Source organism: Eimeria necatrix, genomic scaffold (genome assembly GCF_000499385.1).
Source record: "Eimeria necatrix Houghton genomic scaffold, Enh_scaff48, whole genome shotgun sequence".
NCBI classification, from domain to species: domain Eukaryota; phylum Apicomplexa; class Conoidasida; order Eucoccidiorida; family Eimeriidae; genus Eimeria; species Eimeria necatrix.
The window spans coordinates 1-27,777 of record NW_013654362.1 but is presented as its reverse complement, the minus strand read 5'-3'; the positions used below and the strand labels follow the sequence as shown (position 1 = coordinate 27,777).

Here is a 27,777-nt window from a genome sequence, read left to right as displayed (position 1 = left end):
CAACACCACATCGTCAAAGCCGCCGCATTCCGATCAATGCGCAACTGTTCACCGGTAGCTGCTGTCAACGTGGCGCACGAATAGGGCGCCCTTCTGACAAATCCTCTACATTTGACCCATACTTCATAAAGCACTAGCAAATTGCCAATAAACCATCACTTTCCAGGTTTTCAATACAACTTGCTTCAATGTCGTACCCTCAGAGTTCTTGCTTCCTTGGCCTGGTTGGGACGGTTCTCCGCACCGGTGCCGCCGTTAGCGTCAGCCCAGCATGCTATCTTTCTAACAAACTGCCATAATTCGTTATTAGTCAGAAGTGTCTGCGCCAGTCCTGCTTGCAGTTCGCTCACAGAGGCTAGCTAACCGGGCTGGCTAGCTGCGAACCCGATTGTAGCTCCTGCGCACTACATTACTAGCCGTGCACCTGCAGGACGAGCCTGCGATAAGCACAGACGGCCAGATACACTCCAGAATGTCCAGAACTTGAGCCGAATCAAGCATAGCGGTAAGAAGTCCCGGCTTCCCAGAATCGTGCTCACCAAGATACCACCGAGACCCTGCAAGAAATAGGTTGAGGAGGCAGCACAGAGAAACTCCTCCGCAATTAAACCAAGCCAAAGAGCTTTCAAAGGGGTTGCAGCAGCTGCGGAATTTCCTTCTCTTTTAGAAGGTGAAAAGATGGGCTCCAATGATAGCACAGCCGTTGCCGCACGAACAAGGGAGCAGCATGAGACTTGTGAGCAGACTTCTGAGCAGTAGAGATGCGATTTACATTGAAGAGAGTGGACCAACAGTACTGGGGGAGCCGAGCAAAATAGAATTTACAGGGGAATAGCCTCTCGCAGTAAAGTACTTAAAACATACTACTGCCAAGTCCTCCATGCGCCAGCATAGAGGACTTGGCAGTAGTAGAGGGCAGCACGCTCCTACGTTTCTGCAGTACTCCCTGCGCGACCGTCATTTGAAAAAAGTCGATGCAAGGGAACCTCCGATGCTACAATGGTCCCCCTCAGACAAAAGTAGGTGTTTTCAAAACAGTAGCAAGGGAAGGTCATACGTGTAGAGGCTGTAGCATTGCCTGGGTTGCATGGTGAAAACGAGGAGCGAAACACTGAGGCAGGGCTACAAACGGCGACCACGGAAGCTAAAGAAGAGGATACGCGAGCGAAGAGCTTGAAGCTCTAGCTAGTGGTAAATCGCAAGCCACGCAGCAATCGTTTATCCACTTAATGTTCACGGAGTCTATAGTTGAGGGCTTAGGGTTACTGCGCAGCTCTGGACAGCCAGCACTGCATGTTTCCGTGATACCGGACACGAGTACGAAGCCAACGTGGACACAGGTGCACTGCGCACTTTGACTAGCCCAAGAGTACTTCACGGCTAGGAATGAGGGTACGTCGTCTGCTGAAGGCATGTAAGCAGCTTCTTCTCAGCCATGTGATCATGGCGCTCTGTATTTGGCGTGCGAATGATCGCTCTGCGGGGGATTTTCTCGTGGGACTTACACCTTATAAACTTGTGTTATGTTTGGCGAAACAAAAATAAAGGGGCCTGGTTCTTTCAGTCCGACGAGCTACGAACCTATGCGAATTGTCGGTGGGGGCGGTGCTGCGTTCTACCAGTCAATAGAATAGAAGAAGCAAAAGAGGAAGGCAAATACGTGTCCCACGTGACTCTGGAAGAGGCGGCAACGCTCATACCCAATGGCTACAAGGCACCCTGCAAAGCCGAGACGAGGGTCCTCTAAAGGACCTACATGGCGAGGCTCAGTGTAGCGGGACATACCTACCGAATGCAGTTCAGGAGCTCAATATTATAGTCGCTTTATCGTGTATGCGCAAGCTGCCCACCACTCAATTATGAGCGGAGTGCCATGGATGCTCCTGTAAGCGTTAGCAGAGCCGTTCATTCAGATCCGTACAGCCCTGTTGTCCCCCATCTGACTACTGGTATGCGCACAGTGCCAGGCCGACAGGGAAGGGTTAACACGGACCACTGCTACTCTGTATTACACCTTAGAAGAATGGGTATAGTCAGACAAAACGCACCCTCGAGATTCTCAAAGGGCCGCATGCAACGTTCACGTTCAGTTTACCTTCCGGTCTGCCAAGTGCGCTCATGACCACCACATCCTATTGGCGCCAGCCAAGTCTCCTGCGATGACCCCAATGTACAGCAAAGCGCTGGACCAGCTCCCGCTTTTAAAAGAAGAAGTGGCGAAGTTCTTAGTTAATGAATGAATAGGTCCGATTTATTTTGCTGCTTGTGTCCCGGCTATCATGGTTGGTAAGCACAGCGATTGCTGGTGACGCAGCAAAGTGCCCACAGCCGTTGATTATCGGATATTAAACGCCCTTAGTGTTGCTCCGACAAACTGTTGCGGAGGTGCTTCAGGAATCCACGTATTTTGCTCTTCAAACTGTTGTAAATGTGCTTCAGGAAGCTACGTATTTCTCAACGCTTGATCTCAAAACGGGCTTCCATTGAGGGGGCATGATGAAGCAAGACCGATGAGGAACTGTTCTCGTTCAGTTCTCAGACAATACGAGTCCTGTAAACTCAAGGATGCCACGAGCTAGTATAAATATTTATGGCCAGCCCTTGCCAGGTCAGGATATCATCGCTTAGCTTGATAGCATACTGAAATATAAGTCCTGTTCTGATCTCCCTACACAAACTAAACTGCGGCACGTGCTCAGCATCTAAATCAAACGTTGATTCGATCCGAAGCTCTGTAAAGGCAAATTTGTTAAACAGGTGTTATTATCTTGGTTATAATATCAGACCAGCATATTTCACTCTGCGGTCCGAAGCTCTGTAAAAGCAAATTTGCTGAACACGTGTTATTGTCTTGGTTATATCAGACCAGCGTACTTCACCCTGCCGCTGGCAAGCCACTCTTTTCGAGTGTGACAGGAGCTATGACGAAGGGAAAAGTACGAAATGTTTCCAGTATTATGAACTGCTGCTGCATGTTCTTACATCATCATTTTGCGGACCTTGCTTGTTCAGTCGTTGATCCAACGCGCAAAGGCCCATTTGACAGAGCTCCATAGACATGCTGGATGCGGCCTTTAGCAGCGCGTGGTCGATTATCCGCTTCTACAAGTTCTTAGTACTACGAATCCCTTCAAGTAAATTATACACCGACGTATCATGCTATGATATAGGGGCCCTTCACGAGCAATCACGCGAAACAGTCTGTTTCCTCAGACAGGCTGTGAATTTTCTTCGAAAGAAATATTCGATACACGATTAGGAACGTTTTGCCGGAGTCAATACCCCAGCCAAATCGCGTCGTTTATTACTGGCCGCGAAGGTTATTGCGTATACCGATCCTTACGCCCCCATTCATTTGAGCCAACTGAGTACGCCCAAGCCGCTGTGCCGCTGTACCGCTCGTTGATTAGACTCTCTAGCGGAGCTCCTTGGCCCGAGTCTCGAGTATAAAGCTTACTGTAACTTGCGCCAGAGACGGGCATAGACGGCGAGAACCAGTACCTACTAAAGTGGCAGGTTTTCATAGAGGGCTAAGTCATGTAGAAGCCTGCTGATCATCCCACTAATTGCACTTCCCCTCTACGAGTATGGCAGGATCACTTGCATCAGCACCAATGGACAGCTGCTACTTATCAAGCCCCGTTTCGTCACACTCTGTTGAGCGAGATCCTTGTATTCCTAGGTGTCTGGCTTTCAGTTCCTCCCATTCCCCCCTCTCGTTATCCCACATTTGTCGCACTCTGCCAGACGAATGCGTAGCTCGACTTTACAGCTCACCTGACGGCCGGGAGGGAGCAGCCACTGCGCAAGGGGTGGAGAAGAGTGTGACTGTGAAGGTTCCCGCTCACACGTTTAGCCTGTGGGGGACTAAGGATACACGAATACCAAGAAGGAGCGCATTGCGAACAAGCAAGCCATACAAATTGTGCAAGTAGTCGAAGGCAGTTGGAGCAACCGTCATAACACCGTCATTTCGCAGTGGCAGTTTCCTAGTCCACTTCTACAAATTCGACCTATTTGTGGATCCAGTTTGCTCTTCAGAAGTGCTCTACCACAACTTTCCGCGCAGCATTTCTTGTTTGGGGCCTAATCCTAATCCAGAAGAAGCATTCCAGCTTTCCACTAGCAGCCACATTCTGTTCGTACTTGAGGCCTACAGCCTCTTCCATTGGGCATTCTCCGTGCATCTTTGCCGCCGTCATCTAGACAGCTTCGGTAACGTCGAAGTCATCAGCATGCAGCTGCTGATGAACTCAGGCAAGTACTGCAGCAACATGGCGAGCGCTGAAATCCTGACGCAGCCACTCGCATGCAATGGTCAAAACGTTGGTTGAGATGCGGCATCCCCCACAAGCTGACAACATTCGGCTTCAGTAGCTACAAATAGCGTATTGTGAGGTAGCAAAGCCGCCAAGCTGCTCGGCGAGGCCAGAAGCAAATAGGACGTTGTGTTGCACACTTGTTCTGTACGATGCGAAGTGGACTGGGAGCATGCTTACGTGGAAGGGTTGGTAGTGTACCCCAAAAGCAAGGTCTACTGTTTTAATTTACCATGTTAAATGAATTCATGTCGTGGCGGCACTTCCTTGCCCGTAAGAAATGCAAGAATGCCGTCAACCCTCTCTGTAAAGCGAGTCCCCCCACAACATGCTACACTCCAGTGTGCAGCGCCGCAAAGAGCAGGCGGAGCTGCGTGGAGACGAACTAGATGCAGTACCTGTTGCAGCCAAGGCGCGACAAAAAAAACACCCATATACAGCAAAACAGAAGACGGCTAGGCACTAGTACTACATACCCAGTGACAGTAGCAGAACGGCATTCGTGCTGCTAAAGAAAGACGCGCTCGCCTATAGGTGTTTGCAAAGGATTAAAAACTACCTGACCAACGTGACGTGGTCGAAGTGCTCTTTTGTTGCCTGTTCCACAATGCTTCGTTGGAATGCTTGAGATGACTGGCCCGCAGGGCAATTGTCGTCGCTTCCTTCCACCTTGGCCTTATATTCGTGTTCACGAGTCGTACCCGTTTTGAAAAAAAGGAGCCCTCTGGCATCGCCGCCCCGTTTTGATAAAGCCGTTGCAGTCATTCTTCCAGATTGCAGAATATTCGCGATTTTTCTCAATTACAGGTGTGAGCAGGCAAACTTCGTCTCTATTTGTATACTCAACTGATGTCTACTGCCGCTCACAATCAGTCGATGGCCTTCGGGCCCGTCATAGTTTCCTCTTTGGAATGTGTACTCCCCCTCTGAACACTGCAAACCAGCTCACCCTTCACTCATTGAACCTCTACAATAGCAGTTCTGACGCAATTGAACAAACACCAGTTTGAAAAAGCAACATCTTCCCCGTCATCAAGCTCACTGGTTATGTCAGCATGCTATCTGCAGCTAGTTTAACATCATAAACCCATCCTTCTTCACGCCAAGCAAGGGAGAAACATTGCCTCAGATTAAATGGAATGGAATTTAGGGATAGAAGCAAATTTCCATCATTATTCTCTGTGGTTCCCCGCAGCTGCAGAATAACCAGTCGTTTTGTCTATCTGGCTTGCCAAACACCACAGATGCACTATCCTACTAGCTCTACCGAAATTGGACATTACACTGTAGATAGTATGCAAGGGTAGACAACGGCTAGTCTGTCGCCCAGTAAGGCTTCCACAAATATATCGTAAAAATCACACATACCATGCAAATTCCATCCACTTTTCACTTCCAACGCGTCTTCAAAGCCCAACGGGTATGCAGTAAGCAATTAGAAGCTCTCCCCTTGCAAGCCAGCATAAAATCCAATGAGGTATCTACGGCTCTCCACACCTAATTAAAGCGACTCCTTGGAAGATTTCAATGCTACCTTCGTACGCTCCAGTGGGGGATGTCACAAGCTTCCTTCAGGTTAAACACTACCGCCCTTACAGGCACAAACTCAATACTTGATGTGCTCCCTCCCAAGTGACTTCCGCAGACACCAACCTGGACTGTCTGATTAAGCTTCCGGAAACACTGCAAGGCTTGCTGGACACTCTGCCACCCAGTATCAAGAAATAAAGCCACAAATTATGGGATTGGTAGCCACAGTGCTTGTGTGGCATACAGGGGAATGCAACGGGTAAAATGACAAAGGCTTAAAAAGAGGTCCACAAAGTGGCCTTAAAAAACAAGTCCAAAAAATAATTCGGCTAGACCTAGCTACCACTTTCAAGGTCGGGGAAACAGTCCTCCAGTGCTTTGTTGTGCTTGTTCCTCGCATGCTCTGACAGCTGCGAGGGACTCTGCGTCTTCATGAACGGCTGCATGCAGACCTGAGGCAGAGCAGAACCCCGAAACGCACACCGCACAGACCCACAGCCACTGCGATGCGCCGCTTAACACAACTTTCTCATCTAAAGACGTAAGCGGCACCAACGACGCTTTAAGTGCCAACACGAATTCCTAGGCCGTAAGCTCAGATCACCTGCTGGCATCAACTGCTGCATACGTTCAGAGGAAAATTATCTAGTGTCGCCCTCGCAGCTAGCTCTAGCTAGTTTTTCACGTACGGCTTTGTGTGAGGGGCTCGAAGAAATAAGAATTAAAGTCCTAAAACTGAAGAAAGAATAGTGACACTGCAGTTTAGGAAGCCCTTACTCTGCACTTAATGGACATAGCCGCTTGGTTGGTCTTGAGCTGACTCTTAGGCTCCTTCCCTGCCTTGTCATCCGCACGAAGTCGAGCTGCATTCCGCTTCTGCACACAATTACATACTCCAGAACCAAATCCTGAGGGCTAAACTGTGAAATGAGGAGTCCTCTAATTCTGCTGATGCATGCAGCAAAGCTCCACGCACTGGTCCAGTTGCTGCAGCAACTGCCGAGATTCCAACATGCGCATTGTGACTGTCTACGCCATGAGACGGACAACAACCACGCTACGAAACAACGCGCTACAGAGCGCATCCTCGCCCTCACTCCGCTACAGACCAGAGCCCCGTCCCCACTCCATAAGCACATTTTTACCGTTCACAACCTGTCATGCATCGTGCCCCTTCTGCATCGCTTCTACAGCGGTGATCTTCAGTTCAACCCATTCGTAAAGATCGAAGCAGCCTAGTGGCCTCCCTAGATGGCAACGGTAGCGGCTTACGCAAGCGTTGCTCCCCTTCCCCATTTTCACCTCCGTGTCCTATGCAGTTGTCTACCCGTTTAGAGTAAATACTGTTGAAACCTTTTACAGGAAGAGCGGCATAGCCTTTAATGCCGATTCTACTGGAAGCCTTCGTGCCTAGAGTTTGCGCCGACCAGCTCCGTGGTGTTCTTCGATGCCGTGGACCCAAAGCGCTGAGCCCTGCTAGAGAACAAATATCCAACCAACTTGGGTATAATTGTATACTCAGCCGAATTTTGTTCTGTAGATCTCATGGGGCTTCCAGCTGACGCCTCTGCCGGCGGTGGCTGGTGCTGCACCTCCTGAAATACCGAAAACTACCAACCAAGGAAGGTAGTAGCATTTTTTACCTTTCATTCTTTGCCTTTTATACTAGAAGATTCGTGGCAAAAACTCCAATAGAACTCCGTCGTAACTAATCCCTCCCCACCCTATAGCTGGAACAACGGGACACTTGCGCTGCTTTCGCAGGTCAGCGTATCCCGTAAGTGGTTTAGTTATAACTCGTATGCAGAGGCATCGCATCAATTAGTGCCGTATGTTTGTGAAGAAGGCAGGTTTTTTTCTAAATTTCGGAGCGGGCTTTTAGAAGCGGCGTGCCGTCAAACCAATCGCTTACTCCTTGAAAACATGGATAAGCAGTTTGGTTCCCACACGCTTTCAGCAATCCCCAACACATGCGAGTCGAGAAAACTGTTGATTTTTGGCAATAAGACAGAAGTGCCTCTCCCGTTTCGACCACTGCGCTCCCCTCACACCCCACAAGAGCCAAAAGAAGAGTGCGGAAACTACAGGGCACCGCACCAAAAGCCCTGATCAATTCACTGTCATTGCCACTATGAACAACATGGGGTTTTTCGTCGCCAGTTCGACCTACGGGACAATGATTGCACAAACATACATCTGCTGTTAGCCACCAACCACCAATTATTTCTCCCCGCATGGACCCCTTGTGCTGGTTGGGCTGGCTGCCGTGAAAATCAGCTGAATGCAGAGTAGTGCCCAAAGAAGCAATGGCAACAATGTAGCGCGGGAAATAAGTAACGGCAGGCGCGCGTGCAGGTAGACTTCACCGAGAGTTGTTCGTCCCACAAGTTTCATCATGATCCTAGTTGCATGTTGCGCACTTTGCGACTACGCCTTTTTACAGAGGCTCAATGCGTTGCTTTATTGTGGCCAGTTTACTTCTTAGATTTTGTCGTCTGTTTAAACATGAATAAGTAATTGCAAGACGCGTCCAGTGTGGGTCGTGGAAATCACAATTGGTCGCACTGCATAGTGGTAGTTGACACGTCTTCGCAACAATTGCTGGGTCTCTGGTGAAGCCTTCGGTGGTGGCTACAGCTGGTCGTTTTCATCTGCCTACCAAGTGATCACGCTGCAGGATAGGCCCACGTATGTGACTGCTTTTCTGATGCCCCTAAACCTGTTCTGAGACAAGTATAAGAGGAGAGAGACCACTGCCACTGAGTGTTTCGTGAACAGTCAAATTCCAGAAACCGCTATGACAGCAGCTACCCTTGCTAGCCTCGCAGCAGCAATATTTTGCTTGAAAATGTAAACCATTGCAGCTGTTTCGCAATCCGTAGGTTTTCCGTATGTTTCTCCAGGCCGCATACCGGACACAACCACGTATTATGTTGCATTCACTCTATCTAGTGGAAACACAATCGAGTTTTCGGGTATTCCTGAACATGCGCGAATTTCCGATAATATTCTTCCTAGACTGTAATCGTGTTGTAGAGTTCTTCTGGGTTAAGTTCCGGCCAACTCGATGCGTGCTTGACAGAAGTAAATGCCTTCGTAAGATGGCTGAATACCTTGTCATGAAATTCATTGTCATATTCGTCGTTAACTTCATTATCGTATTCGAGTCACTGAAATCTCTTGTGCACTTCTGCTATATATCTGGCGAACTACGTGATTAAAAACTTTCTACAAAAACCTCATTGGCTTCATGAGGCTGCCCTAGCATTCACTAGAGCAAAGTGACAAATTCGAGTATTACGCGTAAAAATTGCCAAATTACCGCCCACAAAATGCTGCAGCCACATCACGGAACAAATGCTGCTGTGAAGCTGCATGTAGTATTCTTGTCGCAGAAGTGCGCTGCCCTACAAAACCTGAATGCTTTCGCGAAGTTTAGCAAAGTTGGTTCCAACACAGGGATGCTTTTCCCTTGTTTTGTCGTGTCAACACCATTGATTACGGCATCATTGCACTAAAAGGACGGTCAATAGGGCGTCACTGTGGTAAACAGCTCTTTGGTTTGCTTTAATTGAGCATTGGGAACCAACTCGTACACTCCTATTATAATATGCCTGCCTACTGAGCAAGTAAAGCAGAAGTTGCATCGGTATTTTGCCACTTATTATCACAGCTGTTTATCGGTCCTGACCATATACTGCGACTTGGCCTTTTGCGATAATTGTGACGCATTTCCCACAAATACTGCCCGGTGCAATTCAAACGAAGCTAATTTTGTGTGAAAATAAGAGACTACGGAAGGCACCCTCACTTTATTAAGGGATAGTGAAGCCCCGCATTTGGGATAATAGTTCTCATCAAGTGGAACAGAAGCGTCGAGACATCGGAAAAAGCTTTGTATCCCTTTACGTCTTGACTCACCCTCCCCACTGCCCTGCAGATTTCTTCAGCTATCTCTTATAGTGCGACGTCGGCTCATTCAGCCGGCTGATGTGCCTTTGCCTGAAGTGTCGCTAATTGTGTACGTTCATCCTGTGCTCGCTATTCTTGACGCAGAGGGATGCTCCCGAACAGCTTGGCCTCCTTCACTAGTGTATTCCGTTTGTTGACAATTATCCATAGCATTTCGCCCAGTAGGTATCATAGAAATGGCCTCAATGCGGCAAGTCTGTTCGAACCCGCTACGCGCAGCCTGATACTAGACCACTACGGAATGCTCTGATAGCAAATGTTGGACTTCTCCAAAGCATTGTGCAAGCTCCTCGACTAACGGCGCACCTTCGTGTGACAGTTTGACCTCCAGTGCGCAGATATATTCCCATGGTGGCGCAGCGCTTGTAGTTTGCTTTTACGTTGATAATGGTCTTCCCTTTGCGGCGCCCGCTCCTTCGGCTTCAAGCGCTTTGTAGCAGTTAGTCTTTTCGTGTGACAAGTTTTTCCCTACGTCAATCTTTTTCCATTCCACCATACCTTCCAATTAACCATACTTCACTGCAGTGCAACCACTACATGCTAACAATATGCAAAAGAATTATGCGCTGCTAGAGCTTGCAACGTTCACGGTGGCCACTGCCGTCTGCTTCAAACTGTTGAGTACCACAATTAAGTGTAAACCCCAACTACGCTCCTCCGAATCTGCAATTCATGAGTACTGCATAGTTAAACGGAGCAACAGGGTGCTACCTGAGGATGTTCGTCTATTGGCCCGAAACCCTGAGGGGTGTCAAGACCAACGACCACTGCACCAGCAGCTTCCGCTGCTGCTGTTGCTGCTGCTGCTGCTGCTGCACGTCTGCGCTGGCGTCTGCGAAACGAGGCACAATTTCGTCCATTGCCGCTTCCTTTCTTTTGCTGGTTCATGTTGTGCTTCGATTGTCCTTGCGACTGCACGTATTGCACTTCTTGCTCGTCTTTTTGTACTGGTTGCTTCTGCGGCTGCCTTGTAACTGGAGCCCCTTCGGTTGTCACAGTTTGAGAGTGGCAATTTTGAGTCACACCAGCAACTCTTGCCGCTCTACTTTCATCTTTAGGTGCAGCTCTAACCGCAGCATGCTCAAACTTTAATGGTGGTGGCTGCGGTGTGTGCAAGAAAACCTGCTGTAACATGAACTGCTCATCTGCAGCAGAGAAGCAGCAAAGGTCCGTGGCGGTGCAGTCAGCTGATGCACATCCGGCGCAGTGAGTTTGCGCTGCTTCTGTTGCGGATGCAGCGTCTTCAAGTAGCATCCTCCTGCGCTTTTGCTGCGGCTCAAGCTTCTCCAGCAGCAGACGCTTCTGCTCATCCGCCAAACCAAGTGCAGCAAACGCAGAGTCGCTTGTCTGCGGGTCACAGCTGGCGGTAAGTAACAGCAGCACGAAGTGAAGGGAGGTTCTGCATGACAAATACAAGCAAAAGTACCGTGAGCAACATGCCTGAACGCGGTGGCAGTATCACATTCCTTGCTTATGACCCACGAGTTTTAACACGGTTCAGCTAAACGGCTAATACGTGTATGATCGTACTGCTGCGGCTGCCAAAATCTTTCGGTGTTGCCACTGCTGCCGATGCCACTCTGGAAGCTTACCCTGCACCGGTGGCGCCTTCAGGTGTAACCGCATCGCAGAGAAGTGGCATTTGCTGTAGCAGCCGCAGCAGCTGTGTCACACACAAAAAAAACGCAGTAAAGACAGCTTTACCAGTAATGGACCATGCGAAAAGGATAGGGAGAAGATCAAACACTACAGCAAACACAAGCATACCCTTTGAACGATCCGCCTGCCTACAGAGATGTCTGAAAGGGGAGCACAAGACGAGAAGGCATCTCCCAGCTGCAGTACCGCCTGTGCATATGCCGTGCTTCCTGTGCTAGTTCTGCTGCTGCCAGCTGTTAGACCAAAATTCTCGTCTACGCGAATAGCTGCTACACCCCGGGATGTGGTTGCGTCGCGGAGCGCTTGTGTCTGCAGCTGTTGCTGTGCGCCTCCACCACCCCAGAGCTGAGGAGTCTGCTGCAAGAGCTCAAAGGCACGCAGCAACTTGCGGGCGAAACCAGCATCTACGTCGTTATTGCTGTTGCAGCCACCACTCCTGCTGCTGAAAAAAGATGTACCATCACCACCCCCTAGAGACAGAAGGACAGCATCTGGCGGTGCTCCTGCTTGAGTGCCCTTCTGCCCAGCAGCAAACTGAGGGAGGGCATTTATCAAGAGAGCTGATATGGACTCGGCGGCCCAAAAGTAATCGGTCTGCAGCAGTAGGGTTTGCACAGGTAGTATAACAAACTGTGACGCAGTTCATTTTAGAAATTAAAACAGGCCTCTCTTCAACACGGTCCGCTTTGTTCGCTGCAGCAGCACCACTGTTAGTGACCAAGATAGCCATACCTGCAAAGATGTTCTCAACTTTCGTGCCAGCAGCAGCGGCACCAGGACCCAAGCCACCGCCGTCGCAGGTCCAAGGTGCAGAAGCCGCGCGGAGTTTGACGCTGCGGCTTCCCGCAGCAACTGTAGAAAATCCAGGAGCAAGTCATCCCTAACGAAATCGCCTAGTGTGCACACACCCCTCAAGGATGCCAACACTAACGGCGCCCCTGCGACCTCGGGGGAACGCAGCGTCCTGCAGCAGCAGCATGGCAAATGCAACAAACGTGCAGCAGCCTCTAGCAAAAATGAAGAAGACACAAAAGCGTAGCAGCAGAAGAAAGGACACGTACGAATCCTGTTTCTTGTATGCCCTAGCTGTTGTTCCTTCTCTTGCAGCAGCAACAACCGCTTTTGCCGGCGCTGCCGCTGCTGTCGGCAGCCGCTCCTTGAAGCTACTGCTGCCGCCCTGTCTTACTTAGCGTAGAGGACAAAGAGAGTCCGAAGAATCTTTCCTTCGAACTGTTTCAAGGACTTCAGGTCAGCGTTAATGGAGCTGAGCCACAGAACATGCCACACAAGCCATGGGGCAACAAAATGCCATAACCCTGCCCTATCTACACCACAGAGAAACCAACCTATCAAACTCAGTTCATTCAAAATACGAAACCACTCCGAATGTGAAAGACCAGCAGGAACAGCAGCAGCTACCGCAAAAGTTGCAATCAGGGTGGAGCTTGCCTCGCCTGGAGGTCTCGGCGCAGAGCAACGTCTACTTTGTGATCTATTTGGTCCCTCTCAGCATCGCTCTGATCCGCATATCACAAACACTGGACTTTTCTCTCTAAAATGTAGCCACTGACACGCCGTCGCGAGTGCCACAGCCCAAACCCTTGCTGAATTCCTTAAGAAAGACACACAAAGAATGAATGACATATGCAGTGAAGTCGAAAACGCAAAAGAAATCCTCGGAAAGAAGCAAAAGTGGCAACAGGCAAGACAGGAAGACGTAGAGGCGCGTAAAAAGGCAGGAAAAGACTGGAGCGAAGTGAGGGATCCACGCAGGGATTGAAGGGGATTCAAGTAGCGACTGCTCTGGAGGAAACTTGAGATATGGAACACTGAAAACAAAACTAGAGCACGGAGGATTAAATAAGCATACACAAGTAGTTGGCAGAGGAGCCAGGCTGCACTGTTACCAGCTTTTTCCTGAGTTCAATCTTGAGAGCCACGTCGGCTAAAGCTGCAGCGGCTGCACTCCTCGCATATCTTATCTGTTCCCAGTCCTGCTGCTCTTTGCAGGTTTGGTGCTGCTGCTGCAATGCAGTTGCTGTCGCTTGCTGCACGGCAGCATCAATAACTGCTGCTGCTGTCTGCAGCCCCTTGTCCTCTGCCACGACTAGCTGCAGGGTTTCAGTAATGTTGCGGCCTGCCTCCTGAAGCAGCTGCTGATGCTTTTCCCGCCACGAGAGTTTGGCACCTCGCTGTTGCTGCTGCTGCAGCTCCGTTGCTGCTGCTATTGCGGCTGCTGCGGCCTTGACAGCCAACTGCAGCAAAGAAGTGTCCGAATCATTAAACCGCGGAAGCACAGAAACGACCTCAGCTGCTGCTCTTGCTGCTGATGCTGCACATAAGAGGTCACCGTTGCTGCAGCAGGAGCCTGGCTTCCGCTGCAGCAGCGGCTGCAACTCCTGCTGCAGGAGAAGCACGAACCTGCGGTGGGTACGGATGAACTGCTGCTCCACTTGCTGCTGCTTTTCGACATCCTTCGAAAGCCGGAAAGCCTTTAGCGCAGAATTCTTGTTGCCACTCTTGGCTGCGTCTGCTGCTGCTGCTGCTGCTGTTTCTGCAGCTGCTGCTGCCGTCAGACGGTTTCGCGGCAGTATATCCTTCAGCACTACAGCAAGGGAAAGCACTGCGAGCTGCCGCGTCTGCAGCAGCTCCTGAAGTCTTAACCTTCTAGATTGCTTCTGCTCTTCAGTTTGTTTACTTGCACTTGCAACTGCAGCTGTTACAGCCTGAGCAGCAGATCTACTGTGGCTGCAGAAGGCGAAAAATATGTCCAACTCCTCAAAGGAGCGCTCCGGAGAAGCCATGATGCGTGCTGCTGCTGCTGCCATTTGCTGCTTCTTTTGCTGCAGTGTTTTGCAGCTGCGGACCACTGCCCAGGCAGATTCGCTTATCTCCTCTTCGGCTTTCCCCTTGCTGCTGCGGCTGCTGCCGGTGCTGGCAGCAGCACTGCCTTTTCCATTAGGGACGTCTTCTGAAGTGCTATTCCCCTTAATTAGACTTGGTTCAGCTGCCGCTTTGCCCTGCTGGCGTTTCACTTTCTTCTCCTTGCCGGAGCTTTTCTTTTCCTGCTGCGGCTCGTCCTGCTGCTGCTGCTGCTGCTGGTCACCTGGCGCTGTCCATACTCCATCTAGCCCCCTTACAGGCAGCACCATCTCCGGGGCTTCTGCCTTTAGCGCTGCAGATGTAGTAGATGGCATTAGCCGCTGCAACTTACTCTGGAGCAGAGTGCCTCGTCGAACTGTTGCAGCTGCAGGGGCAGCAGCGACAGCTGCAGCAGCATCTTCCGCTGCGGCAGCTTCCCGTCTTCTTTTTTTACCCATTTTGCAGCTCTACGTTTGATAAAATTTGCCCGTATGCCTCAGCTGAAGATGCCGCCGCAGCGGTTGTTGCCCCTGTTATTGCTTCACTTGCTGCTCCTGTTGCAGCTGCTATGTGGGGCGCAGCATGGAACTACAGGCTACTAAAACAAGAGCCTCTAGTCATTCAGAGAATCTTCAAAGGCTCAAAAAAGCCAATTGTTCATGCAGGGATAAATTTGCAGCAGTATCTTCGGCTACAGTGGCTACTGCAGCAGCTCTGCAGCAGCAAGCACGCTGCGCAAAGTCGCAGCAGCCAACTGCTGAGTTGGCAGCGAACCCTCCACACCAATAGCCCCCAAGACACGGAGTGCCACACCGATGAGGCCTGTCTCCAATCTATGCTGCAGGCTTCAGATCTGAAACAAAAAATCCTAGATCGAAACATAACGCCCTGAAATTCCAGCTGGTGAGACATCGAGGAGCTGGAGGTTGCAGGAGGCGTAAAGCTCACTGGATTCGATTCAGCTGCTAGCTGTGACGAACCAGCCATCCAGCAAAGCCAAACCACACAGTTAACAGCAGTATGCCCGCGGCAGCTGTTGCCGCATCTGTGACTCTTCTTAGATACAGTGAACAGTCAGTGGTTGAGCCGCAGCAGCAAGCTGAACTAACTGCAGCGGCAGCAACAGTAAGCAGCACCGAGGAGACCCAGGCAGCCGTCTCGCATTCACTCTGCAGCGGCAGCTGAAGGAAGCAGCTGCAGCATCAAAGACAGTATCGGAATCAAGGAAAGCGTCGGCAGCACATCAAGAAATGAGGAAGGGGTCTTTTCGGCTCGCTGCGGAAACTGGCTCCGTTTGAAGCCTCCAAACCGCATTATTTCTACCGAGACATCTTTTTTTTGCTTAATTTCTTTGAAATATAAACGCAGATCTGCCTGTCTCCCGCTTTGCTCGAAGGAACACAAGTTGCAGCCTCGCGAGCGCGGCTTGCCTCTTCTGCATCACGTCTTCGATGCTGCACAAAGCCGCAGCAGCAGCAGAACAGCAACAGCTGCAACAGATGCTACCTTTGTATGCCTCGCCACAGCAATGCAAGAGACATGCTGCTCCCCCGGCAGCCCCTGCTTATCTGGACGATCTCACCGCCCGCCTAACGGAGCAGCTGTCGCTCTCAAGACCCCCCCATAGAGCAGCAGACAAGGCAGCAGCAGCTCCTGCTTCTCCGGGGCCTTGCTCTGTGCCTCCCAATGATGCAGCGGCAGAGTCGGAAAGCCCAGAAGTCTTGGAGGAAGTCACGCGGCTCCTCGAGCCCCTTCCGAAGCTGCTGCACAACGCACTCGAACAGCAGCAGCAGCAACAGCAGCAGCAGCACAACGAAGTGGTAGTAATGCTGCTGAAGGGGGTGCGGGGGCTGCGCCAGCTGCTGTCTGCTGCTGGAGAGATTCCAATAGCTGCATGTCTTCGTGCAGGTGCCCTGCCCCTCCTTGTTGGCTGCCTCGCGCACCACAGCAAAGCACTCATGGTCAGTTCTGCTGCTGCTTTTGCTGCGGGGATTGCTTGAACTGTGCTGCTGCTTGTGGCTCTTTGTGCTGCTGCTGCTGCGCAAGTCGAGTCTCACTTGCATTGTTCAGTGTTGTTAGGTTTGTTCGTTTGCGGGGGCAGCAGCGCCAGGCAAGGGAAGCGCAACACTAGCAGCAGCAAAAGTGCATGCGTGCGAGTGTTGCTGCTGCTGCAGCTGGAAGCCGCGTGGTGCCTGACGAACCTCGGAAGCGGCAGCAGCGCGGACGCTGCTGCTGTCGTCAGCTGCGGGACTTTGGGTTTCATCTTTTGCAGCATTTTCAGCTTCTCGCCCGAATCTCTTGCGCTTCCCTGCAGCCCCCTGACTTCGCCGCGGGGGGCTCAGCAGCAAGCCACGGGCAGCCCCGGGGCCTCGCGGGAGGCCAGCGGCTTGCCCACAGAGGAAGAAGCCTTTGAGCAGCTGCTGTGGGCTTTGGGGAACATCACGGGCGACAGCGCTGCGTACAGAGACATTGTGTTGTCGCAGGAGCTGCTGCAGGAGCATGTGCGTTCTCTGCTGCTGCAGCCGCCGCAGCAGCACGAACAGCTGCAGCGGCAGCAGGAAGCTGCGCAGCGGCACGCCATTACTCCGCAGCTCCAGCAGCTGCTGCTGCAGCAGCTCCACCGCATAGCGGGCTCAGCACCGCAACAGTGCACCGCGCAGCTACAAGGGCAGCCGCTGCTGCCGTCGCTGCACCAACAGGTGTTGCTGCTGCTGCAGCATGCCAAACGCCCCCAGACATGGCGCACTGCCGTGTGGCTCATTTCTAACCTATGCAGGGGAACGCCTAGGCCAGAGGTCAGCCTTCACTGCGGCCCCTACATCCTGCAGGCACAGCGCAAAGGGTAGTTTGTTAGCTACGCGAATCAGGGCTCACAGGCGAAGTCTTGAAATCTAAACTTCATTGTCAGCCTGTCACAAGAGGATTTGTGCAGCTCCTACTTACTTTTGGGTAAATTCAATTAGTATTTTCGAGCTATGTTACGCAGCAGAGTCCGTATGCTTTGGTGCTGCAGGCAAAGCTGCTTTCGCCGCTGGTGCCGTTGCTGCGGCACGCGCTGCAGCAGGCCTCACCGCAGCAGGTGCTGCCACCGCAGCAGCACGCCGAGCTGATTCTGCAGCAAGAGACGCTGGCGGACGTGTGCTGGGCTATAGATGGCCTCGTAACGAGGCCCGAAGGGGTCTCATTGCTGCTGCAGACGCCACCGCTGTTGCTGCACGTCGTACATGCCCTGGCTCACAGCAGCGGGTGCTGTTGCTGCGCCGTTGATTCTACCCCTAACGAGGGAGTAGAAGGAAACGCTGCATCTAATGCACGCACTTTTGAGCTGGACGTTCTGACAGGGCGGAGAAATAGATGCTGTCGCGTGTGTAACCCCCAACTGGCGCACCTGTTGCAGGACCCGCAGCAACAGCAGCACATGCTGCTTCCACTACATCCGGCGCTACGCATTATTGGGCAAATTGCAGCAGGAACAGCTCGGCATACCCAGCAACTACTGTCCAGCTGCTGTTGCATGAGATGTCTGGCAAGCGCAACAGCTGCTGTACACGGCTCCACCGGGAGCAGCAGCAATGCAGGCGGTTGCCTTCCGCCTGAGGAAACCCTCAAGCCTTGCTGCTCTAGAGGAACCCCCGTAGTGCTGCGGTGTCTGCGAGCCCTGCTGATTCGCGTTAGTCTCCCTTCTCTGTGCAGAGAGGCATGCTGGGCCCTCAGCAACTTAGCTGTGGGCAACAGTGAACAACTGCAGCAGCTACTGCAGTGCAACATTCCGCAGTATGCTCTGATGCTGCTTGAACAACCACACTTAGGTGATGAGCTGCGCAAAGAGGCGCTGTGGCTCGTGTCCAACGCATGCACCACTGCAGCAACGTTTCAGCAGCTGCTCGTGATGCTTCAACATGGCGCACTACGGCATTTGTGGGCTCTTCTAGAGGCTGCTGCTGCTGCAGCCGACGGCAGGGCCGCAGAAGCGGCCCTCAACGCAATATATAACGTTGTGTTTTTGGCAGAGGCAGCGCAACAGCAACGATCTGGCATGATCTCTTGTGGTTGCTGTGGCGCTACAGCAGCAGCGGCGCAGTGCTCCTGCTGCTGCCACAAGCCGCTGCTACTGCTATCTTCTCTAATGCCAGGAGATGAGGGACTAATGCTGCTGCAGCAAGTACGCCAGCAGCATTTAACTGATGCAGCGGACATAAAAAGTGACCAGCTCGCCTGCAAGCTTTTGCATTTACGGAACACCATCAATCCCTCCATGTCCAGTGGGGGAAACTGCCAACTGTTTGTCAATTGAACTTCGTGGGAAGAATCGTGGCACTGTTGCCACTACCACTTTTCCGGTGGCGCGCTGCCAAGAGACCTACTTGATGTGCACTCCGGGCAGCCTTTTGGCGACCGCTTGAAATGTTGCTTGACCGACTGTTTCTTTAGCTGCTACGCCTTGCCGCAACACAGCCGCAAGGACTGAACGGAAGGTTTGCTTTGCTTTTGTCACTTTTTCTGGATGCAAGCGCGAACTGCATGCTTGCTCCAGGGATGAATTTGCAGGTGTTTGGCGTGCCTCCTGGCGAAGGCGAAGCAAATGCCGATTCGTGACGTGTCACTGACGCAGTGCTGTAAGAGCTGCAGCGACTCCGTGAAAATCACGGTGGATGTGTTTGCTTGGGGAACAACTCATTGCTGCTCTGTTCCCGAATCTCAAAACTGTGCTTTTGTTCTCACTGTTCATTTGGCGCGTTTTCCTTGCCTTTACAACGAACCCTTTTAGAAGCGCTACAGACGCAGCTTGGAACTTCTGTATCGCTACTAACGAATGGAAAATCCGATAAATTGTTGTTTCGCAAACCCAGCAGGCGCGCGTGTCTACAAGCACATTGCACAACAGCAGCAGGATCTTTCGCCTCCCGTTTTTCTCTGCTTGCGTCTTAACTTTGCTTAGCATTCCTTGTTATTGCTTGGCACTTAGGAGAGACCCGACGATTCCACAAAAAACGCCAACTGCTTGCCAAGATAATAGCCTGAGTAGACGGGAATGTTCATTTTAGCTCAGGGCAGGATTTTTTCGAAGCATGCTGCACAGATTTCTCGTTCTGTAGTTCTGCCACAAGATGCTAATGGGCAGTGCCCTGCAAATATAAAAACAACTGAAAGCGTGCCTGCCGCAGGCAAGCTCCTAGACACAAAACTTGCGCAGACCAAACATGATTTAGGGTGCATGGAGAAGAAATGAGAAGCGTTTGTGCTCCCACTTCGCAGCACCTAAAGTGCGTTATATTGATCAGTGAGAAGCGTCACTGGCGACAGGGAAGATGCGAAGTTTTAAGGCGAAGGGAGCTTCGCGCAATGTCGGTGCGCAAGCTGATATATGAGTTGGTCGCACACCCGCTGTTGATCCATAATCTAATTTCTCATTCCTGCGCCACCGTGAAATCACAGCATGAGTGAGGAAGACGTTGGATGACTGTTGAGTCAGCAAACGCAAGCTTCAAGGGTTCTATCGCATCGGTAAAGCCTGCTAGTTCAGACGCAGCTTGTTTGGCAGTGCATGCTCTTGTCGTCATTCAATTCGATACCTTCTTACCTCCCCCAGTGTATACATTAAGACTAATTTGAGTGGGTATTTGCCTAGTACAGCCCAAAATAAGTTGTTTTCTGGGTGCTAGGCTCGTTTCTAGCAAGTTTCATTTTCAGCGTTGGTTGGTAGCAGCAGTTGATGCACTGAAGAGCCCGTTAGCTTGGGGGATTCCCTTAGCGACTCTGACGGCTTTTTGAATGACTCTTGCCGGATTGCTCATTCTGCATCCTGCAGCTGGCTTCTTGAAACTTGTGATTGGGATATTTCATTGGCAGAACTGAGCCTAATTACCCAAACGTCGATGCGAACGCCAGAGGGGGTTCACATAACTGCCTCCAATTGTCGCTTTATATTGTAGTTCTGCGCCAGAGTCCAGTCTACCGCTTCTGGCATAATGTACGGAACTGCAATGTCCATTTTAAGAAGGCAGAGTAGCAGCTCCAACTTTACCGTAGCCAGACGGAGTGCTGAAAAGATACTGGATTCCCCATTCTGCAGCAATAAATTGCACCTCTAACACTTCATTTATCCTTAACAGACGCGAAAAAATGAAATTTTCAGGCACATGGTACTATTGAGGCGCGCAAAGGTTAGGAGAATGAGCACGTTTTCGGGGCTGGAATCACTTGAGGTCCGAGCCGGAACTCGTTCTCAATGTCATCATCATCCCCCAAAGCTCTGTGTGTAGCTTTTTCTGTTATTTCTGAAGAAGAATTCAATTTTTAGGGAATGAATTTGAACAATATTGCCCAAGAAGATTTAGGTGTTTGACGACTGCCCCATGCTTACGGGCACCGCTAAGGGCCCCTCGGATTCTCGGGGGCCTCCGGCCGAAAGCCGTTTGGCCTTTCCTTCAGAGGTCCAGGGCTTGCCAGTTGTTGCAACAGCAGTTTTTTTGGATGGCAAGTGTCGCCAAATGGTCACTGAGGGGACTGTTCCCGTTTGTTCGGGCGCATCGACAAGTGAGCACGAGCCCTCTAGGAAGCCCGGGGCCCCCGGCGAGGAGAGCTCAGATGACCCGAAGCTCATTAGCCGGAGCCTGGAAGCTGCAGAGAAGGCTACAATGCAGTTCTTAGCTGCTGCAGCGAAAGGATCAGCCGCAGGAAAGGATGAGGAAGCGGACACTGTGGGCAACGACCCGCTGGGCCTGGACGATGATTGAACTATTGAACTGTTTGCTGCTGCTGACACTCTGTGTTTCTAGCAATGCGTAACTTGCAGCTGCTGCTTGACATGACTGCAGCCAGAGGCCTAAGCTGAAGGCCACGGCCTGCAGCCACCGCGCAGCATTCAGATGAATGACACTCTGTAGAAGGGCAAATCCCTCCCCAGGCGGGCCCCTACAAGCGGGCACACATGCACAACTGCAGCAGGGCCATTCTGTGTGTGTCTCGGCTCACCAGTGCTTTCCAGCCAGGTTAATCCTGGGCAAACGCGGGAAACATTTTGTTGCAAATCTTTTCTTTTGTTTGGTCTTTTGCCCTACCGTATCGGTCCATTCTTGAGGCCAGCTCCTCCGCACTCAGAGAACAAAACCCATTTTTTGTGAAGAAGGCGGCCAGTTCCTTCCTTCTGGCGCTCACAGCGTTCATGTGGCTGATCAAAGCTCTAGCCTGTTTTCCCCTGGCCCTCAGAAGCGGGGCGACCCCAGCGGCTTCGCAGTCTTCCGTTGTTGCAATTTCCTGTTTGAATTTGCATTTGAATTTGCATTTATTTTCGCTAACTCGGGCGAAAGATTGCAAGTTGAACACAAACGCAACTCACTAGGAAAGCCTGCGGCGCCCGCTTTCCCGCCAACACCTCCAGCTGCATGCGCTGCTGATTCGGGTTTTCTGTGTCCCACAAAACAGTGAAGAATGCCTTCATGACTGCTGTGGAAAGTCCTGAAGTGGAGCAGCAAACTTCTGTCACAAAGATCGAGTGCACTGCCTGCTGCTGCTTGCATGAGGAGGCCGAGGTGAAAAAGCTGAACTGTGCCGAATCACCTGCTGCGCATGCGGCTACCTCTTTCTGCGTGATACCTGAAGAAACAAAAAAGAAAATTGGACTTAAACAAAAAAGAAAATTGGACTTTTCTCTCAAGTTTGGCTTTGAATGCTGCTGCAGCCGCGCGGAACTCAAAGCTGCAAGAGCCGCCGCACCAGCCAGGATTCTTCATCATGCTGCGGAAATGGATGTCGCCGACCTGCAGCAAAGTGGCAGCAGCGAGTGGCTGCTGCGCCTTTCAGGAATTGAGACTGAGGACTTGACGCACATTTCGTGGCTGCTCAATCGCCTTTATTATTTCTTGCTGAGTGGCCGGGTCGGGCGAGAACATGTCGAGGCCCTCCTGCAGGCTGGAGTTGCTGCAGCAGCTTAACTACAAACTCTAAGTCAGCAGTACCAGGCCCAGGTAGGACTCCATGTGTTCCAGGGCCTCGTCATCTGTGCAGTGGTAGAACTTTCGAGCGGCAGGCAAAGCCGCCACGTGCGCATTCAAGATTTGCAGAATTGCTGCGTCATTGGGGGCCGTTCCGCAGGCTGTCAGAGCCAAGGCGAACTCCCCCAGATCTCCGCCTGAAAAGCAAATTCAACGAGAAGTGCTGCGCTTTTGAGGCAGATCGCGCAGCCAAGCAGCTTGCTGGCGACTTGAATGCATGCTGCAGCGACCTGCTGCAGCCTGGCTGCCTGACACACCCGGAGTGTACAGCGATGGAGCGGTGATCCTGTCATCCAGGCAGGCGAAATGAGACTCCGCCACGTTGGCGAAAATGGCGTCCGAAGGCTGGCCCCAGATCTTCCGCACTTCCGACGCAGAGAGCCCGCCTTCTGCGGACCTGTCTTGGTGGATCTTGACCTTGCTCGGGTTGCTGAATTGTTTCGGCGAAGCCGCACACATCATTTAGCTGCAGAAGGAATGCGAGGCAATTGCCGTGAAACCGAACCACATAGGCACTACTTCAGCCAGCTTTTGGTCCGCTTCCGTCAGACCTGCACGTTGCATAGAGTGTCGGGTGATTCAGCAGCTTCTAGCTGGACGGCGGGGTCACCTTGGTTACAATTGCAAACAGCCCTGTACGTCTTTCCATTGAGTTTAAGAGTGCCTTGAATGAAGGGGTCACCCCGCTGCAACCCAGAGGCTCCGTCGGGCGCACACAAACCCGTAACGCAACGCGCGAAAAATACCCACAAAAGAAAACTCCATATTTGATCCATTTTCACCAAAGTGTATTTGTCCTTGCTGCATCTGCTGTCGAGTCAGTCACTGTTCGGGCATTTTCATCAGTCATTTCAGTGCTCCAGCGCGCACGTTAGGCAACCTGCCTGTACACCTCAGACGCCCTCCTGCGGGCATTCAAAACTCTTGCCGATCAAGTTTGCGGTCCCAACAGTAAAATTACGGCAAGATGCCGTCAGGTTTGGCAAGAATCAACAAACTGGGCACACTAGCCAATTAGTTTTTAAGGCGGGCGACTTTTGCAGAAAATATGCAGCGGAAGCCATGACGCGTACTCGCAAGGCTTGTTGTTAGTTCCATTGCGGTCGACAGCCGTGCCACGATACATTCTGTACTGTGTGCACAAACCTAACCTTCAGGCTCTTCTCTTTAGTCCGTTCTCTCATGTGCGCAACTGACAGCCAATCCAATCGCGCAACTCTCTCTGCATTAGTGTCTACAGCGGGTCGCGGCGAGCGGAATGTCCACTTTAAGACACCGCAAGCGCCACAAGCCTGTAAATGAATGGGCTGCGTATTAGAAAACCAACAAATGAACAGATTGCGCTACTAAGTGCGCATGCATGGGGGAGGCCCCGCTGAACGCTTCCACGAGGCCGTTCCCTAAGGCATTAAAGCGTTTTCTTAACAGCTTGAATTTGGTAGCTTAGTCGAGACACTAGCGCGGAAGAGTGCGGGCAACTCTTTATGAGCAGAAGAGCTCCAGCTGTGCAGCGAAGGCTGCTTGGCTGTGCTGGCTGCGAGCTAGAGAAGGCTGCAGGCGTGGGGCTTTTGCATGCAGTGAGCTCTCTACGCGCGGACTCAAAGTTCGGGGCTTGAGCTGCTAGCAGCGTTTAGAGGGTGTTTAGGGGGCCGCCAGGAGGCGCATCTGCAGCGTGCGTTGGGACAAACAAAAGCACTGGTCTTTAATCGGTTGACGCCAAGTGGGACTCAATGAAGTGTTACCGACCCCATGGGCACTGCGACAGTGACGCTTGCAAAAGGTTCGAAAACATCACACAAAACAATACACAAATACTAATGCGGAGGCCGGAGCCAACTGCAGCGGGAACACAGAAGCAACCCCTACAGAAAGTCACTCCCCGCCAACTGCTTGGCCACTCAACTCCAACCACAGCCTTACTCGCGCAAGCCGGGCTTTCAACTTTAGTGCTAGCTGGCTTGGAGTCAGCTGCGGTGCACAAACACGTGGGGGCCCCCGGGGGGCCCCGCGACGGAAAAAACACAAGTGGAAACAACTTCAAACAGAGAACACAAAAAAAATACCTACTGCGGGCTAGGTATTGTCCAAATGGCGGTGACGAGCAAACACAGAAGCGAGGGTTGCACATTCAACAAGACAGGCGTCAAAGGCACCAAATGCACTCGCCCGAACGACGGCAAAGAACAAATGCAAAGAACTGCTGTCCCGCGGAGGTAAACGAAAACAAGACGCTGAGGCGAAGACGGCGGACTCAGCCGCCACCCCGACACTTCGGCTCGGAGCTCTCAGCACACAACACCTTGGGCCACAGCCTAAAGCACTATACCTTTTGAAGTATTGCGTCTGCGTCTGCAGCGCCGCGGGCCGCCGCCCGCCGCACAACTCTCTCCGCCCTGCCAAGCGCCCCTGCTGCAGCGCCGGCGCAGCTGCTGCGGCTCCAGCCAACTCGCTGCTGCTGCGGCTACAGCCAACTCGCTGCTGCTGCGGCTGCAGCCAACTCGCTGCTGCTGCGGCTGCAGCCAACTCGCTGCTGCTGCGGCTGCAGCCAACTCGCAGCTGCTGCGGCTACAGCCAACTCGCGTCGCCTCGCAGCTGCGCAAGTCGCCGCAGAATGGGGTTGGTCTTCAGGGCCGGCCGGGGCAACGCTGCCACGGTGTGCTTACACCGCAAAGGCACCAGAGACTTCTCTCGGCCAGCAGTTCGCGCGGAGAGCTCCACAATTGATCCTGCTGAGTTCACGTTGATGCTAGGCTCACATTCGGCCTCTCTGGAGGCGCTAATGTCGCTGCCGGTACTTTCCTTCCTCTTTTCTTTGCTTCTCGCTGGCCCCGCTGCTGCGGCCTCCTCCTCCTCCCCCGCAGCGGGTCCTTCCCCGAAACGCTGTCTTGCCGGGTCCGCTGAGCTGCTGCGCACGTCGCGCAGCTGCAGCAGCTGCTGCGGCAGCCGCTGCAGCTGCTGCTGCTTCTGCTGCGCGCCCGGCCTCCGCTGCTGCTGCTGCAGGTGGGAAACCGCCGCCGCCAGGCAATACGCAGCAGCAAACTCAGGGAAAGTGAACGAAACGCGGTGGCCCACCAGCTCCAGAAGGGCCAGTTCAAGAGCTGCCAGCTCCCGAGGCGGCACCCCGCCCACGACAGCCCACATAGCCAGCGGCGTGTGGTCATCTCGTACAACTTTCGAAACAAGAACAAGAGCTGCCAAAAGCAGGCGGTGGGCGTTTTTCTGCGAAATCCGGAGTTGCTGCTGCCTTTGCTGCAGGTGCGTCAGCAGCAGCAGCGCCATCAGCATCTCGTGTTCCGTCGCCGACGCCAAGTGCTGCAGCCGCGTCACGTACTGCCCCAAAGTCCAGGGCGGCTCCGTGCTGCTGTTGAACAGCCCCAGCTGCTTCTGCACTCGGGCGCAGCCGGCGCAGCCGGGAGCAGCAGACGCGCAGCCGCAGCCGCTGCACTCCGGCCCGCCAGCAGCAGCAGCAGCAGCAGCGCCCGCTGCTGCTGCTGGGACGGCGGCAGCCGTCTTTGCAGCTGCCGTTTTCTTCGGTGAAACTCGGCTCCCCCGGCCGCCCTCACCTTCCTTGCGCAGCAGCAAACAGGCCTCCGCATCTTTGGCGGGAGGCTGCTGCTGCCGCTCCGTCTGTTGCTGCAGTTGCTGCAGTTGCTGCAGCTGCTGCAGCTGCTGCTGCCACGGCGAGTGCTGCCCCCGCTGCCGCTGCACAAACCGCTTCGCTGCAGCACGCTTGTGCACACACAGCGGCACGCCGCAGCAGCTGTAGCTCGGCCCCACTCGCCCCAAGTTCGCCGGGCCCAAGTACCCGGGCCAAGACCGTCTTCTCATCTTTTCCACAACACTCCAGATGCTGCTGTTGCTGCCGGCCCGCCCCAGCGCCGCCGCCAGAAGGGCCTGCCGCCCGGGCACATTCACAGCGTCTTCCTGCGGCTGCTGCGGACCCTGCTGCTGCTGCTGCTGCTGCTGCGGTTGCTGCTGCTGCTTCTGCTGCTGCGGTTGTTGTTGCTGCTGCTGCTGCGGTTGTTGTTGCTGCTGCTGCTGCTGCGGTTGTTGTTGCTGCTGCTGCTGCTGCGGTTGTTGCTGCTGCTGCTGCTGCTGCTGCTGCTGCTGCGCGCCCTTGCTGGCGCTGGCGCGGCAGCCGGCGCTAGCAGCAACCACTCCCGCTGCAGTCGCTTCCGCTGTCTCTTCGAGGAGCCGCGAGGGGCCCTCGTCCAGAAGCAGCGAAGCCAGCGGGGAAGGCTGCTGCAGCACAGCGTCGGCGAGAGCAGCAACAGCATGCCGCTGCAGCGGCAGCAGCGCCAGCAGCAAAGAGTCGTGCATCAGCAGCGAGAAGCGGGCTGGGTTTTCGCTGTAGAGGTGCGCCAGCGCAGCGCCTATCCGCAGAGGGGGGCTAAAAGCGCAACAGGCACACACCCTGCTGCTGCTGCTGCTGCTGCTGCTGCTGCTGCTGCTGCTGCTGCTGCCGCTATTGTTGCTGCCGACCTGCTCCCCCACGGGAAAGGCCCGGCGGCCTTCCCCCTGCTGGATGCAGGGGCAGTGAGAACAGTCGCAGTCCTCCTTCAAGACCTGGCGGGCGATTTGCTGCAGCTGCTTGTAGAGCTGCAGCACGAGGACATGGACTTGCTGCAGCGGCGCTGCAGCTTCCTCGTCTTCAGCAGCAGCAGCAGCAGCAACGGGGCGCTCGTCTGCGCCCCCCAGCGTGGACTTGGCCGTGCCGCCCTTCAGCCGCGAGCGCCGGCAGGGGCCGGCTTCTGCTGCAGCAGCAGCAGAAGCAGCAGCAGCAGCAGAGGCAGCAGCAAGCTGGGGGCCCTGGGAGAGCTCGAGGCTGCGGCTGCCTGCTGCGAGCCGGCTCTTCATCCTGCTGCAGTAGGAGGCCGCCGCAGCTGCTGCTGCTGCTGCTGCTGCTTCCGTGCTGCTGCTGCCCTCCACCACCAACTCCATATACCGCACAGCCTCGCGAATCCAAGTGCCCCCGTCCACTGCCTCTGTCTTCTCCTCCCCCAGGCCTCGCCGCCAGTGCCCGCAGCTCCCGTGGCTGCCGCCGCAGCAGCTGCTGTCGAAAGCTGCGCCTCTCGTGCTGCTGCTGCTGCTGCTGCTGCTCTCCACGTAAGACTCGTCGCTCCCGCTGCTGCTGCCGTGTCTCCAGCCGTCGCTCGAGCGGCAGCGGCCCAGCACCACCAGCGGCGTGTCGTCGCTGGCCCCGGCGAACGCGCACTCGCCGCTGCCGCAGCTCTCGCTGTCCCCCTGCTCCGGCTCCTGCTGCTGCTGCTGCTGCTGCTGCTGCTGCTGCTGCTCGGGCTGCTGCTGCGCCCGCGGGTCGCTCTCGGGGTCGGGTCGCGGCTCGCGCGGCGGGCAGCAGGAGACGCCCTCGGGCCCTCGCCGCTGCTGCTGCTGCTGCTGCTGCTGCTGCTGCTGCTGCTGCTGCTGCTGCTGCTGCTGCT

The 27,777-nt window shown here is 53.4% G+C and overlaps 6 protein-coding genes across 6 annotated transcripts; 2 read left to right on the top strand and 4 right to left on the bottom strand.

Annotated features, from left to right (window-relative positions):
• Window positions 1-6,184: 6,184 nt before the first annotated feature.
• Window positions 6,185-7,145, bottom strand: ENH_00057770 (hypothetical protein, conserved; the record flags this gene model as incomplete). Its single annotated transcript, XM_013581720.1, has 3 exons — window positions 6,185-6,301; window positions 6,627-6,725; window positions 7,122-7,145. The coding sequence occupies 3 exons, from the start codon at window positions 7,143-7,145 to the stop codon at window positions 6,185-6,187; spliced, it is 240 nt and encodes a 79-aa protein (XP_013437174.1).
• Window positions 7,146-10,546: 3,401 nt separating this feature from the next.
• Window positions 10,547-14,800, bottom strand: ENH_00057760 (hypothetical protein, conserved; the record flags this gene model as incomplete). Its single annotated transcript, XM_013581719.1, has 8 exons — window positions 10,547-10,653; window positions 10,868-11,220; window positions 11,414-11,484; window positions 11,589-12,074; window positions 12,213-12,444; window positions 12,667-12,744; window positions 12,930-12,997; window positions 13,388-14,800. The coding sequence occupies 8 exons, from the start codon at window positions 14,798-14,800 to the stop codon at window positions 10,547-10,549; spliced, it is 2,808 nt and encodes a 935-aa protein (XP_013437173.1).
• Window positions 14,801-15,793: 993 nt separating this feature from the next.
• ENH_00057750 (armadillo/beta-catenin-like repeat-containing protein, putative) lies at window positions 15,794-18,636 on the top strand (the record flags this gene model as incomplete). The annotated part of the gene is made up of 3 exons (XM_013581718.1): window positions 15,794-16,303; window positions 16,517-17,137; window positions 17,356-18,636. The coding sequence occupies 3 exons, from the start codon at window positions 15,794-15,796 to the stop codon at window positions 18,634-18,636; spliced, it is 2,412 nt and encodes an 803-aa protein (XP_013437172.1).
• A 2,062-nt stretch (window positions 18,637-20,698) lies between these two features.
• Window positions 20,699-21,079, top strand: ENH_00057740 (hypothetical protein, conserved; the record flags this gene model as incomplete). Its single annotated transcript, XM_013581717.1, has 1 exon — window positions 20,699-21,079. One exon carries the CDS (start codon window positions 20,699-20,701, stop codon window positions 21,077-21,079), a length of 381 nt encoding a protein of 126 aa, XP_013437171.1.
• A 128-nt stretch (window positions 21,080-21,207) lies between these two features.
• On the bottom strand, window positions 21,208-22,798 carry ENH_00057730 (hypothetical protein, conserved; the record flags this gene model as incomplete). Its single annotated transcript, XM_013581716.1, has 6 exons — window positions 21,208-21,257; window positions 21,404-21,599; window positions 21,682-21,927; window positions 22,172-22,246; window positions 22,301-22,473; window positions 22,594-22,798. The coding sequence occupies 6 exons, from the start codon at window positions 22,796-22,798 to the stop codon at window positions 21,208-21,210; spliced, it is 945 nt and encodes a 314-aa protein (XP_013437170.1).
• A 2,103-nt stretch (window positions 22,799-24,901) lies between these two features.
• ENH_00057720 (hypothetical protein, conserved) lies at window positions 24,902-27,777 on the bottom strand (the record flags this gene model as incomplete). Its single annotated transcript, XM_013581715.1, has 1 exon — window positions 24,902-27,777. A coding segment is annotated over one exon (2,876 nt), but the record flags the coding sequence as incomplete, so codon positions are not given.